At 45.9% G+C, this 14,839-nt stretch overlaps 1 protein-coding gene across 1 annotated transcript in view; it reads left to right on the forward strand.

Moving 5' to 3' along the window:
* The window catches only part of LOC104311767 (SET domain bifurcated histone lysine methyltransferase 2), a 48,771-nt gene that overhangs the window by 21,699 nt on the left and 12,233 nt on the right, over positions 1-14,839 (forward strand). The window contains exons 17-21 of the mRNA XM_069802341.1: positions 4,237-4,333; positions 8,862-8,875; positions 9,777-9,912; positions 11,542-11,649; positions 12,413-12,546. Coding sequence (XP_069658442.1) covers positions 4,237-4,333; positions 8,862-8,875; positions 9,777-9,912; positions 11,542-11,649; positions 12,413-12,546 — 489 coding nt within the window. The remainder of the gene's footprint in view (positions 1-4,236; positions 4,334-8,861; positions 8,876-9,776; positions 9,913-11,541; positions 11,650-12,412; positions 12,547-14,839) is intronic.

Genomic DNA, 14,839 nt, shown 5'->3' on the forward strand with positions numbered 1-14,839 from the left:
AACTCAGTATGAATGCAAGTCTGCCTGTTTGGGGGACTAAGAATTATTAAGATATACCCAAGCCTAATGGATCCAGTGGGACAGATAGTCTCGAACAGAGATGAGATTTATTAGAACAGTTTTGCAGAGCTGTGTTTGTGCTACAAAATGAGCGGGGCAAGTCCTGCTGCTGCAGGAGAGAAATGACTGGTTTTTGTTGGGTTGCATCCCTGTCCGTATTTGTGACACACAGAGAAATCCTTGAGAAATCCAGTGTGCCTCATTTCAGTGCCATATTGTATAGTGTGGGACAGGTGGGCCACAGAAGTCCTTGCCATGTGGTTTGGTGGTAAGAGAGAAACAAGCTACATTAGGTGACACTAAGTGCAGTTGCAGGAGGCAGCTCTGAAATGGAGCAAGGGATGGGTGTGCAGTTGTGTGGCTTTTGAATGTGTTGGAGCCTTGTGCAAAGAACGTGGTGTCACAGATGGACGATTTAGACCACTTGAAGAACCACCACCAAAGGTATTGGCAAAAGTGGTTTTATTGAAGTAAGGTGTTGTAGAAGTGAGACTTAACAAAGTTTGATGGCAAGGTTCACTCTGTTACTGCGGAGTGTACAATAATGATTCAGAGTTACCAACACAAAATCAAACTTACCAATACAAAATCTAGTGCACTACAATAGAAGGTTATGTGTGATACCAGTCACTTACCAAAGATCTGCAGTTGGTAAGGGGTCTCTCAGCCTCGAGGAGTAACCTTGAGAGGCGTCCCAGCTCAAGGGGCGATCTCTGCCGTGCAGCCAGCTGCTTAGTAGGGAGAGCTCAAAGGTGGCTCACTGAGGCTGTCATATTTATGGAACAAAGTGGTTGGCTCGTAGTCAAATTACACACAGTGAAAAGGAATGCATGAGACTCCTCGTACCCACAACTTTCTTTGTTCCTTGATAAATGAGTCTTGGAAGAACCACCTGCTATTCATGTGTTAATCGCATGGTTAGTGTTCCAGTTTCCAAGCCCACATGCATCGATGCTCACCATGTCAACCTGTTCCTGTGTGGGTTTTCAGAGAACAGGTTGGAACTAGAGAAGTTCTTGGCCCCGTTATGGCCGAGGCCTTTGCTTCCTTTGGAGACTGAACCACACTACCACGAGTTTGGTCAAGGAGTCGAGTGCATCTGTCACAGGTGGATTTGAAGCTGGCCCTGCAGTTCACCTTACCTTCACTTCCTGAATTTGTGGGAGGCTGTGCATGGCAGATCATGCAGAATTGTCTGATGATATTTGCTCAGCCATTAGCAGATTTTGTCACTGGATTTCCTGTTTTACAGAGCAGAGAGACGTACTGTTTGCAAGAGTTAGTGATGATCTAGGCAATTGTATATGGGAGCGAAACATGCCTGTGAGAGACTGCCATGGCCATGGAGTAGAGATTTGAAGCCTACAGCTATACTGCAAAATGAAAGAGAAGCAGGAACCAGTTCTTGGTGCTCAGGCCAAGAGGCAGCGGATGGTTTCTGTCCAGATGGCTTAGGGTTAGTTCTCTTTTAATTGGGTTGCATCTCTGCTGTGTAACTGTGGACAGACACGGTACCTGTGGCCCTAAGCTGTTTTTTGAGTTTGTTTTGGATGCTTCAAGCTTAAAAAACATGGGTTTGTGCTGCAACACACGATGGTCTGGAATTTCTCAACAGTCTCAGCATGCACGACGAATTTAAGCCTGTTAAATGGACTTTTAACAGAGATAACAGACCTGTGAACTACGCTGCTCGCAGTGAAACCTTAACTCTTCTGTCCCACAGCCCTGTTTGAGAGCTTGACATACCCATCAAGCAAACCCCTCCTCAGCTTTTGTCCCAGTTGTCGCACTACAGGTTTGTGTGTGGTTTCATCATGCATCTTCAGGGCTAAATGCAAAAGAGTTGGGTTACCCCCAGTGTTGGTGCAGTACCCCTTCAAAGGGTCAGAGCCACCCATTCTTGCCCTTATCTGTCCCCTTCCACCCCTCTGTCACTGAGGAGCACCACCATGTTAGCAGCAGTCAGCATTCAGCTCGGTTGCTTCTTGCTTCATCAAAGATCTGTCTCTGCTCAGTTGCAATATGCCTTAGCATAACGTTGTGCAATGTAAAAAATCTCCAGAGACGTGCCGAACTGCGTGGCAAGCCCACTGGTAATCCAACACTGGTGTAAGCCTTTTAAACAAGTGAGGGCGTGGAAAATACGTGTCTCTGGGCTCAACTTGGATGTGGCAAAGCAGATGGGAATGTCATTAAAGCATCAAGGGGGAAAAAATGTACATTTTACTGCTGTTGATTATATTTCCCAGCTCAGTGGTAGGAATTATGGTACTGGGCTGGTGAGGAAAAGCTCTGTTTCTTGCTGCAGAATGTTGCTGTTGATATTTCAAAAGATAAAGCACACACTTGCTCTGTGTGGTCTGCAGCTATCCGAGAGCCTGCTGTCAGCATGGATTTTACGGTAGCTATGTGTATGAGACAGGGCTTTTGGGCTAGTGGTGTGTATCAGGTCTGTCTTTGGGCTGGTGCTTCTTCATTCTCCTCCATGTGAGGATACACGAGATACAGCGGTTACAACCCAGCTTCTAGTCCCCTCGCAGTCTGATGTTTTCGCTGCTTGTGAATCTGACATACCAGACCAGAGATCGTAACCTGTCCTCTTGTAAACTTACCTTACAAGGTATGTTTTCCACCTGTTTTTGTAATTTTATTAGAATGGGTTCTGCCGAAGGTGGCTGGCAGGTATCCTCTGCGGGTAATGGCTGTTGCAGTTGCGTAGACATGCGAGAGTGCTTATCTGAACTTGCTCGCTGCTCAGCTGTCAGTTCCTCTGCTTGCCTTTACACAGCATGTTTCTGAACGTAGTCCCTCGTGCGACCCCTGCTTTAGCAGAATATCATGTAAAAGCACCGAGCACAAGCACTGATGGAAGAATAGGTGGAAATGTTCCAAGTGAAACACTCAAAAGTGCCTGTGGAATGACACATTTGGGACTTGTCAGCCTGTCAGGGGTATTAAAAGAGAAGAGTGCCTGATGGGAATTAATTGCATTGAGACATGGAGCAGAGCTCTGGAAATTCCCAGAAGTCACAGTTTCTATTGACCTTCAGGGGAGCGTAGGTTTTACAACACTGATAGAGGACCAGTGGATTCGGGGGGAATTCTGAAACCAGTTTAGGCTTTTTCAGGGTGGTACCTTGTTCCTATGAAACGGTGTGGTCCAGCCATGCAGCATGGATGTTGGTGACTCTCACGGTGAGCAGGACTGTCCCAACAGAGGGACAGTAGGGATGTGAAGACATATAAGGGCTCCATGACCTACAGGGAAGTAAATATTGGCACCCAAAGTGAGCATACAAATGCAAAGACAGCTGAAGATCACCTGTGGCATAGGTATAAAAGAAACTGGACTGGAGCACATTACACTGATGACTTGGTTTTTTGCCAGAAAATCACTGAGTGCTCGTTTCCAGCTCCACCTATTTCAGCAGAACTATATGGCTCTGTAGAGTAGGGGTTTGGAAGAAGAGATCACAAGGGACTTGCAGTTGGTTTTCCTCCACAGAGAATTATTTTTTCTGTGTTGAAGAACAGACTTGTGTTAGGAAAATTTTCCTAGTTTAAGAGTTACGCACCTGTGAGGGTGCTTGAATCCAGTTTACTCATTTGAGTACCATCTAGATAATAAATTTGGGAATTGGTGTTGTGTAGCAGCATCTGGCTAATAGATGCAATCTAATTGCAAGCCTGGACGCAGGGGCTGACCTTAGCTCTCAAATGCTGCATCTGGGCAGGCGCAAAGGGATTTGGGACACCAGCTGAAATAACACCAGCAGTGCTGAAATGCCAAAGCTATTCTAGCCGGTAAAGGGAACTGATCTTAAAAAGCTCCATGTTGTGTTCGGTTTGGCCTCTGGGTGGGCCAGAATGTGCTTGTTATGTTGTGGCTGGTGCGCTGTATGGGGGTGGAAATCTAGGGTTTGTTTAATTATCCCGCGCAAGGCAGAGGAACTTCTTCACGTAGGCCTAAACCTTGGTCTCGCTGGCACTGTTTCACCTTAAGCTTCGAGTGGCTGATGTGCAAAGGGCTTGCAGAAACATTGCACCAGGGTGAAGCAGGAAGAGGCAATCTCTCAGTGGTGTGCGTTGTGTTGAGACCTGCAGAGCGACGAGCTTCTCCCAGCATTGGTTAATGCTTTTGCGGTTAGCTGGTGCGCGCTCATCATCTGTTTACAGAGGCAGCGGGCAGCTGGAGAGGATCAGCCTACATGTGAACCGTCAGGCTTACAAGCAAGGAAGCACCAGCAAAGCCCCGCAGCGAGGAGCTGGCACGGTAAGAAGTGTTGCATCCCCGGTTACCCGAGGATGAACCTGTCTTTGACCTCCTGACCAAGGAAAGCGCTGACCAGCGGCACTGGGACGCTCCGGTCCTTCGTGCGCTGGGCGAGTACCACGATGGCCGGGTATGAAGGCAGCGTGCTGCAGCCACCTCTTCCTCTGCCGTGGAGGGACCGACTAAACGAAAGGCCTGATGGCTGCGGGAGGCACAGCGCCTTGTCCCGGCTTTTCCTGCCCGTCTCTTGAATTAGCTGCTTGGTCAGATGTCACACTGCCAGCTCCGTATTGGGCACAGATCGCGACCTCCCTGTCACATCGGGGCCCCTCACCTGTCGTTCCCCCGTCCTGGTTAAGGGTCGTGCAAAAAAATGAACGGGGGGCGGTGGGAGGATGCAAGATGTCCCCTTCCCCGTGGTGAAATCCCTTGGGAATTCGGGAATGCCGGGCGCGGGTATCGAACCGGGGTCCCCAGCCCCGGCCACGCCCGAAAGCGCCGGGGTCGGGCCGAGCGCTTCTCCCTCGTCACGTGACCAGCAGAGCCCCGCTCCCTACGCTCCCCTCCCTGCCCGGCAATCGGCGGTCACCTACTGCGCATGCTCCATGCGGCGGCTGGGCACGCCCACTTCCGCGCGGGACAGTTGGGGAAGGGGAAGAAGAAAGGGGGGTGGGGGGGTGGAAGGTAAACCGCCGGCGCGAGCGCGGAAGTGATTGTCATCGCGGGCCGGGCTGTGAGGAAGCGGGGGTGGATGGTTCCCACCGCCCTGAGGTAAGTTTTAGGGTGGAAACGGAGCGAAGGGGCGAACCGGGGCTACACGGTGTTCGGCGTGCCCCCCCCACCCCCGGCGTCTCAATGAATGGGTCCGGCTGGGGCTCGGGGGAGAGAGCGGGGCCGGGGCTGTGAGGGACGCCGCGGGTTTCTCTCAGGCGGAGGGTCCCGGGGAGCGGGGCCTGCCTCGGCCCTGAGCCTCCCGGGGCGGCTTTGCTTTGCCGCCCCGGGAGGCTCAGGGCCGAGGCAGGCCCACTGAGGTGATAACTCGCCTCGCTAGGCCTCAAAATACTGGGGTATGAGGGAAGACATCACCTCAGCAGGCCCCATCCCAGCCCTGCCTGCAGCACCCAGGCGTCCAAATCGGTGGAAAGTCCATCCCGCCGTCCTTTTTCCTCAAGTTTTGCCCTGTGGCGCTTAGCGGTAGCAAAGCGGGAACTGTCAGTCTTTTTTAAAAATGAGATTGCTGAGTTTAAAATGCTGGAAGGCGGTGTGTCAGTAGAGGGTAAGGTGTTGCTCTGTGAAGCGCGTCAGGGAGCGATTGAGAACCTCTAACAATACAGGTCCGAACATCCCCCACCTGCAGCCCTGCGTCCAGCTCTGGGGTCCTCAGCACGAGACAGACGTGGACCTGTTGGAGCGGGTCTGGAGGGGGGACACGAAAACCATCAGAAGGCTGGAGCACCTCTGCTATGGAGAAAGGCTGAGAGAGTTGGGGTTGTTCAGCCTGGAGAAGAGAAGGCTCCAGGGAGACCTTAGAGCAGCCCCCCAGTACCTAAAGGGGGCCTACAAGAAAGACCGAGTCTTTGTCTCAGGCCCTGTTGTGACAGGACAAGGGGCAATGGTTTTAAACTGAAAGAGGGTAGGTTTAGACTGGACATAAGCAAGACATCTTCTGCGTTGAGGGTGGTGAGACACTGGCACAGGTTGCCCGGAGAGGCTGTGGATGCCCCATCCCTGGCAGTGTTCAAGGCCAGGATGGATGGGGCTTGGAGCAACCTGGTCTAGTGGAAGGTGTCCCTGCTCACTGCAGGGGGGGATTGCACTAGATGACCTTTAAAGGTCCCTTCCAACCCAAACCATTCTGTGATCATGTGAGTAGGTGAGAGTTTTTAGATCTAATGAGGAACCCTCTAGTCACCCCCATCACTTGGATTGGGTATGTTAACATATACCTTTCTAAAAAAAATGATTTTTTATATTCTTACAAATATTTTTCCTGTAGCAAGTGAACAGTGATCAGAAAGAGACGTTTCTTTGGTTTTGTTCTGAAAGCCTTGCAAAGGCTGTGTGTGTTTATGCTGCTAATGACTAGGGGGAGAATGGGGAGGGGCCTTGTGTAGGTCATGCCCAGCTGATATATGACCAGCAGTGCTTCTTTCCCCAGAAGGTGCAAACGGACACAGTGAATGTGGGGTAGTGGGTGTGTAATTTCCTCCTTTCTCTCTATTTTAGTAGATCAAATCCTTTGCTATACTGGGGTGAAGAGGAAAGCAGAGCAGGAGCTAGGGCAGTGGGTTTCGGTAGTACGCTGGAAGTCAGGGGACTTGGGTACTTTTCCTTACTTCCTTACAGATATGTCAAGTGCGTGCGTTTCCTGCTGTGTAAAATGTGTGTATTTACATGCAAGGATGCTTTCAGAATTGGTTTTGGAGAGGAAATACTTAGACAAACTAGTAACGTTTCAGCAAGGTGTATTTGGAAGTGGCATAATCCTTGTGCACTTACTGGCAATGTTCTTGTCCCTTTCTACTTTCTGTTTCGTTTTCTGTTTTCTTCCATTTTGTCACTGCTGAGAAAAAAAACAACAAAAAAACCCACCAAAAAACTGCTTGTAGGTACCAGGGAAGCAAACGAAGGCACGTGACTGTTTCTTTCCCTGAGCTGCTTCTGCTCTGTCTTCTGTTTCGCAGCTTCATTTGCTCTGTCATTAGTGGAGGGCAGTGGAATGGCCTTTAGCTTACAGATGAGTTAGTCACCTTAGAGTTCCACAGTCTGCTTCTGTGACAGTGAAAGCTGGCTGTGAAGAGTTGCAGAAGGACTTTGTGACAGTGAGTGATTTGCCTATAAAGTAGCAGGTGAAAATCCAGCATTGATAAGTGGAAAATGATGCATGTTTCAGAGCAACAATCAACGCTGATGCCCTCCATACTGTCTGATACCACTTAGGAAAGAGATCTGGGGGACTATAATAGGTGGTTCTATGAAAGTGTCAGCTCCATGCTCAGAAGCAGTCTAAAATGTGATTGAAATATTAAGAATTATTAAGAAAAGAAGAGAAAAATACAGAGCACCGTTGTGACTTTGGATTGTAAATGGTAGCCCACGCTTTTGAAGGCTGTTTGCTCCTCTTGGAACATAGCAGGAGTAGAGAAGAGATTGAGAAGTGACAGGGATGATCAAAGATGTGGAGCAGCTTCTGTACAAGGAACAACTAAATAGTTTCAGACTCTTCAACTTGAAAAAGAGGCAAAAGGAGAAAGAATAACAGATCTATGCTGTCATGAGTGTTACTGGAGGAGCTGAATAAGGAACAACGATTTCTTGCCTTTTCAGACAGATCCTGGGGTGTCGAATGGAATCTGTGAGCAGCAGGCTTAAGACCTGCAAAAGCAAGGGGTTGTTTAGGTGAAATGTAATTAGACTATGGAACTGGAACCATGCCCTTAGCCACTCCCTTCTCACTTGAGAACAGCCAGCCAGATCCATTGCCCCGTTTAGTTCAGTATCCTCTCCCTGGCAGCAATCTCTAGCAGAAAGCTAGGGAAGAGCACAGGGCCGAAGCAATGCTCCTGTGGGGGACAGGACACTGAGCGAAACAGGGCAGTGGGTGCAGGCTGGCTGCTTCTGCAGTGGGGCATGGCCAAGAGCTGTCCTTCCACCACTTCAGGGTTCCTGCAAAGGTGCTGGAGTAACCCCAAGGCTGACCTTGACTGAGTGTCCTCTGTTCTCCTGCAGCACCAGGATTTCTCCTGAGTCTGTAAGAACACCAGGGGCTGTAGACTCCACCTTTAGCCTCTTCCTCAAGAAATTCCCAGAGCCCCCAGAGCTGGAACCTCTAATTGGGCCTGAGCAGGGCCTATGTATCTGCATCGATTCCAGGTATTAGCTTGCTGCAGAAAACTTTTCCTGAGTTATAGACCATTCAAACTCTAGCTTGTTCTGCTTTTGAATTTCTTTCTGTCCTATTCTATTTCTAATATTTCTATTTCTATTTGTTTCTATCATATGTATTTAATGCTTAAGTTCTGAGAGTGATGTGATGGTCACTGTATAGATGGATATTGGAAATTGGTCTCTACCCTACCTTCCTTAGAAGAGATAGGACGGGGGAGAAAATGTGTGTGGAGGCAAAGTGACTTGCTGTGATTAAGTAAATTCTCAGTGGCAGAGCCGGCGGGGGCAGGGAATCCCCTTCTATTCTGGTGTTCTTCTCACTTGAGGCTACCCCCTCCATTTTATGGAAGGGAGATGGGAACTAATGAAAACAGGTTGGTGGGAAAGCCACAGAAAGGTTGTGAGATTTGCTGGACTGAGATTTCCTGCCTGTTTTGTACTTGGACCTTACTGTCTGTCTCTCACTAGAATTTAACTTCAAATCTTCTTAATTTCTTGAAAGTAAAAGCAGACTTTTCTTACCCTTATCCTACAGGAGATTGTGCTGTCAGAGGTGACGTCTCCAGCAAAGGGCAGTTCGAAGTATCACACCTAGTAGGAGTGGGAAATTGTTGAAGACTTCTGCGGTGGACTTGCACAGAAACCACAAACAAAGTAAAACTTCTGCTACTAATGTGTGGTGTGATGCTCTAAACTACTGGTGGGGGATGTGGGTAAAGGCTTATCCAGAAGCATTTAGACTGTTTTGTGAAATAAGTAGCTGGCCTTAAAATTTTGCAGCTGCTGAGGGAAAAGAGAGACTGTGTGAAGGAGAACAATTAACACTTGAGTGGATATGACCAGAAGAAGAGAACAGATGTCCATGGGGCAAATCCCAGGGTATAGAGAAAATTATGTCGCTCATGCAGAGCTCCACCTCATTGAGAGAGAATGTTCAAATCTTTTGTTTCTGACTCTGTCTTCTGCCCCCTTTTACTTGCAAGCCTCTCCATGCTTCTTTGCTACATCCTTTTCACAGTAAGGAATTAGCATTTATTCCCTGTTTTCTGTGAACTCCTGGAGGGCACTGGAGATGTTTGGGGACAGCTATTTTTCTCTCCTCGGTTGACTTGCAGACCCACATGTGGCAGAGCTCACTTAAGGAAAGCACTTCTATGAATGATTGACCTCCTCCAAATAAAAGGGGTTTCACATCTAGGGCATGACTTTCTGGCCCGCTCTTGGGCCTGTTGTTGGAGCAGGTATTGCCAAGCAAGCTTGAAAACTCTTTTATTACCTCTTATGGCTTGTCAGTGACTTTCCAAGAGGAAATAAATCAGTTTTCCTCGTGCTCTAACTGCTGGAGCTCTTGGGAGCTGGTTTCCATCCCACCACTATCCCAAGAATTGGCTTTGCCTATTCTACTACTAGTTGTTGCTGGAGGAGCAAAGCACCAAGGTTCAGGGGAGGTAGGTGAAGGAGCAGTCAGAGGGCAAGTGCTAGCAAGCTCTGCTTTCCTCTGTTCATCCTGCTTGGCGTATGACAGTTGCATCAATTGCTTTGTGTTTTGTCCCAGTTTTCCTGCTCTAGGTGTTTTCCAGATAATGGCGAAGATGGTGAGAAGAACGTGTGCATTTTGTTCAGAAGGGGAGGCTGGTTCTGTAATGTATATTGCCAAAGAGCGAAATATTGCAGCTCATCAGGATTGTCTGGTGAGTGGCTTTTAGTTGGTCGGTACCTAAGAGGAATAGAGAAGAAGAGCTAAAGGGGAAGTTTCCACTGCTTGTCTGTTTTTGACTCTATAATAGTGGTTGAATTAAAAGGTTGGTTACCTGAACCAGAAAGCTTATATTAGATTGAAAAGCTATAAAAGGCAACAGGCCTTGGCCAGAATTTTGGAGAGGGGGAGGACACGGCTGCACAGCTGGACATGTTGATTTATGGTGTTTTTACATGTGTCTGTTCCTGATCAATGGTTCTAGACACACATACAGTCTAGCAGTAGGAATAGGTCGTCTTGAGATACTAAATTGAATGAGGCTTCTCAGACCACAGAAAGTTGTGTAGTTAATTAAACCTTTGCAGGAAAATATTCACATCACTTGCTGTATCAAGATAAAAAATTTCCCTGTCTGTGCCTTATATAAAATAAGGAATAAAAATATCAGAAGTTGATTATATAAACATATCTGTGAAGCTCTAAGCGTGCTGTGATCCTAGAATGTATTTACTTTTCTTGCTGTCAAAATGCCTCCCCTTTATTCTGGGATCTTAGTGGAGTTGGTTCTTGGTGTGCAGAATCAATTACAGATGTCATGTTCCCCCTTCGGTGAGGGTTGGTTAGTGCAGGAGATGTGCCTGCTGCTGGAACAGCTTTCTGGCTTTCACTGTTCCAGCCTTCTTGTTCTTGCAGATTTTATGTTCACATCTTTATTTTTCTACTACTTTTTTTTTTTTTCCCCAGAATGTTTCAGAAACATTTGATACCTTTTTTTACAGTGTTACTTGGATGTTTTGTTCGGGCTATCATGTTGCTTCAATGTTGAAACTTTTTCTCTCTCCGCGCGTCCCCCCCCCTTTCCCCCCCCAATAACTTTACTAATTTCTCTGCCTTAGGCTTCTCTGCAGTGTTTGGCTTTTTTGCAGTTAGCTATCACCTTCTGAGCAGACAGACAGTGCCTGCCAGTTGATATAAGGGTAGCTCACTTTCGTTTGGAATTAGCTATGTATAATGATTAGAAAAAAGTTGCTAAGAACTTCCCCTTCCTCACTTACTGTCATGCCTCAGCACTTCTGTGGGAATTAAAGTGGCCCAAATGTGCATGCATACGTTTTTCTGTGGATTTCTCCCAGGCCTTGTACAATGTTTGCATGTTTTTCATGCAGTCAACTGTTGTCAGCATTGGACTGTATGGAATTTTGTGATGAGAGAAATGTTGCATCCAGCTATAAGGCTGAACAACTGGGCAGATAACATTCAAGGTGTGGAGGTCTGTCAGCCAAAGAGCTTCTCCTTACTCTGGGCAGCCTGGACTTCCAGACTTTCTTCATTCACGCTTCTTACTAAGTTCACTTTCTCACCTTGTTATCTTTTCTTAGTTCACCTTCAGGTCATATGGAATCTCCTGTATAGGCAGAGGAACTTCTTTTGACTGGGGAAAGGTTTAAGAACAGCTCCTTGTTCAATGTAGGTGAAACTTCTTAAAAACACAGAGAAATATCAGCCTTTCTTAGGTAGGGCAAGTGCAAGAAGAAAAGATACACCTTTCCTCTCTTCTCTCTGGAATGCACTGGTGACTGAGTCCCTCTGTGAATTCTTAATATCGTTCCTTTGTCTTTAGTTGTTTTCCTCAGGATTTGTGGAATCTGAAGAGTATAACCCAGATAATCTGGATATAAGGTTTGATGTGACATCAGTGTTGAAAGAACTCAAGAGAGGAAAGCGACTGGTAAGGAGTTTCTGAATCTGCACTTGGTCCTATCTCATAGTACTGAAGGTTGTCTGGCCTGTTTTGTGCTTGAAAAAAAATGCAGAAAAGTACTTGGTCCTTCTCATCTACTAAGCTTATGGAAGTTTCAGATTTGGAGTTAGAAACATTGATTTGACATTATATTTGATGAAATTTAGTTCATTTTGTATTAAAATGCATTGGGTTTTCTGGCCTTTAAGTCCTTAGTCTAAGTTTCCTCAGAGACTTTGGTAAAGGACTAAGCCAGTGCCTGAAACAAAATTATGCAACCTATAAGTGTAAAGGGAAACACCTTCTGGTTTTAGCAGAAGGAAGGTTATTTATATGAGGTTTTCTTACTGGCTTTGTCCTCAGCTGCCCTCCTCCCTTACATCCATGGTGGAATTCTTTTCATTATGAAGTTAGCCTAGAAAACATAAATACAAGCACTAATACCAATAGGTATTGAAATAATCTGGGCAAGGTTTGGGGGGCAGGGGAGCTGAAGTTGCCCAGTGCCCTCACATGGCTCTCTGCGTCATTTTACAAATTGGTCAGTATGAAATAGAGGTAAGATGGCAAAAAGGTGGCTGAAATAATGACCAGGGTAGGAGTTTGCAGGAGTGAACTTGTCTGATGAGTTATACAGAGGCAACTTGTAACGAAAGATTTGATTTTCCCACAGAGGATAGTATTTGCCTCATATGGCAAGATTTTCAGTAGCTGTCTGTAATGCTTACCTGCTAAACTCGTCCTGTTCTAGATGTGCAACTTCTGTCGCAAGAAAGGAGCCACTGTGGGATGTGAGGAAAGAGCCTGCCGCAGAAGTTATCACTACTTCTGTGCGCTCTGTGATGATGCAGCAATAGAAACGGATGAAGTAAATGGAGTCTACCGGTATTTAACCAAGTATTTTTTAACTAATTATTGTGAATGTTTTGGTGGTGGTGTCAGGAAGAGACTTGTGTGGTTTTTAAAGCCTTTTTAAAAAGGAAATGTGTTCTCTCTTAAAGTGATGCTTGATCCCCTGTTCACAAAGTAGGGGAAATGTTTTCCTTTTACAGGAAGACATCACAGCAGTGGGAAGGAATCCATTCAGTGTTTGAGCCTGCAAAACACCTGAAAAATCTCTAGGCCAAAACTGAGGAAGTCAGTCCTTACTGGCTATCCAGCTAGTCTTCAAGGACCAAGATTTTTATTCATGTCGCTCAAATTCTCTGTTGCTGTTGGTTCAGAAGCTTCAGTAAATGTGGTCTGAGCACAGAGCAGTCTATAGCACTTCTAGGTCTGTTCACATGAGGCAAATTCTGGTAATTTGCCCTCCATATACTAGCAGAGAACTCTGTATTCGCACCAAAGACCTTATATTTCAAGTGTGTTGCTAGTATTAACACAATTAAGCAGACTTTAAAGTAAATTCTGTCCTGATCATGCTAGTCCCAGCGTCCACTGCCCCTGGGCTGCCTGCGTTGCCATTAGTAGATGGAATGAGTTGTTTGGAGGATGCAGATGAAGGGGTTGAAAAATGGGGACTTTAGGGACCTTCTGAAGTGCTGAAGTTATAGTAAGGTCTAAGCTCCATAAACCGCCCCCCCCGATCTGCATTTCTGTGCAAGGCCAGAGAGATCACAGGCCATGTTAGTCTTAGATTAATCTGGTAGACCATCTAATCACTACTTGTTTCAGGAAGAGGTGGATTAGTGCAGTCCTTAGTAGTAGTGGAAGATGGGTCCTTTTGTGTCAAAACACTTGCACTCCCGTCTGCTTCACTAGGGCTCTCAGTCCAAAATAAATACGCCTTTCTGGAAGGCTGTAAGCCCAGCCATATAGTGAAGATGATACATTTAGTTTATGCTTATAAAGTCTTTGAGAGTCTGCAAAGCTTGTGAAAGAGTGTAGTTGGGAAGATGGAAACTTTCTATGATCACAGAATAAACAGCTCTCATCATATAGCTTTAGAAAGGATACCTCAGGCTGAAGAAGAGTGAACTTCTCAAGATGTTGAAAAATGAACGGGACTGATGACAGTCTAGATACAAACTGGTAAAGCAGTGGTTGAATATATAGTTTGATTTGGTGGTTTTCTGAGCTGGTGACCTTGGAGGTTTGGAAGAGGGACCCTTAAAGATGTCTTGTATTAAGTAACTGTGTGAGATTAGTTGCTTGTCCTATATAGAAAAGTAGGAAACAAGGCTATAGCAACCTGTATTGAAGAGATGAAAAAGGACTGGGTTAGAGAAAGATGGTGAAGTAGCTTTCAGGGATTTGAACCCAATGACTTATACACAGTATCAGTGGCATAAATAAAGCACAAAATCTGTAGCTAGCCTGAAATTATTGGAGAGAAGACAAACAAGACTTGAAAAACAGTGGACGTGGGTTGACAGCCCCCTGCACTTTTTCATGGTGAAATATAACATACAGAGAAGCATATCAAAAGAGAGAATTCCTGAGAGAGAGAGAGCAAGAGCTGGTGTTTTTAAATTCTGAGTTGCCATCGTTGTGATGATGAGCAGTGATTATCAAAACAAATAGAGCAAAACAAAGAAGGCATATGCTGCTATAGAAGTAGCTAGTAAGAGTAGAGGTGGGAAAATAAGTGTAACTTGTACTGCCATCTTGCAAAAATTATAGTAGGGAAGCGCTTCCAAATAAAGCAGCCTGAGTAGTAAAAAGTGTTGTCTGTTCTTTATAAGATGTTCCTATACTTAGGAAGGTTGTTTCTATCTGGGAAAGAATAGAATTAAAGGGAGGGGAGGAAAAAACCAACCTCTAAAGGGCAATATTAGAAATTCAGGGATGTAAATAAGGTGCCTCCAGTACTTAGCTTTCTGATTGAATTGTTAGGCATGCATAAATCTGTTTTTTTGTGCATAAAAATGAATTTCTTGCAAAAAAGCTGGCTCGTCAAGGAAACAGACTGCATTTCTAAGGTCAGTGTTTCTATTTTGTTAAAATAAAAGAACGACAGTAATTAGAAAATGTTCTAGTAAATGCAGTTCCCTTTAAAAATTGCTTCCAAACACTTGAGCATTAGTCTTGGCAAATAGATTTGTAATGAAAAGATCAGCTAAACCACACTCTTGACAAGGCAATTTTGCTTAAAAAGTGATTTGGGATCCTTCTGTAAGAAAGGCACATTATAGAAGGTGGTTCATGTTCTCTACACATTATTGTATCCAGAAGATAA

Source organism: Haliaeetus albicilla, chromosome 15 (genome assembly GCF_947461875.1).
Source record: "Haliaeetus albicilla chromosome 15, bHalAlb1.1, whole genome shotgun sequence".
NCBI lineage: Eukaryota > Metazoa > Chordata > Aves > Accipitriformes > Accipitridae > Haliaeetus > Haliaeetus albicilla.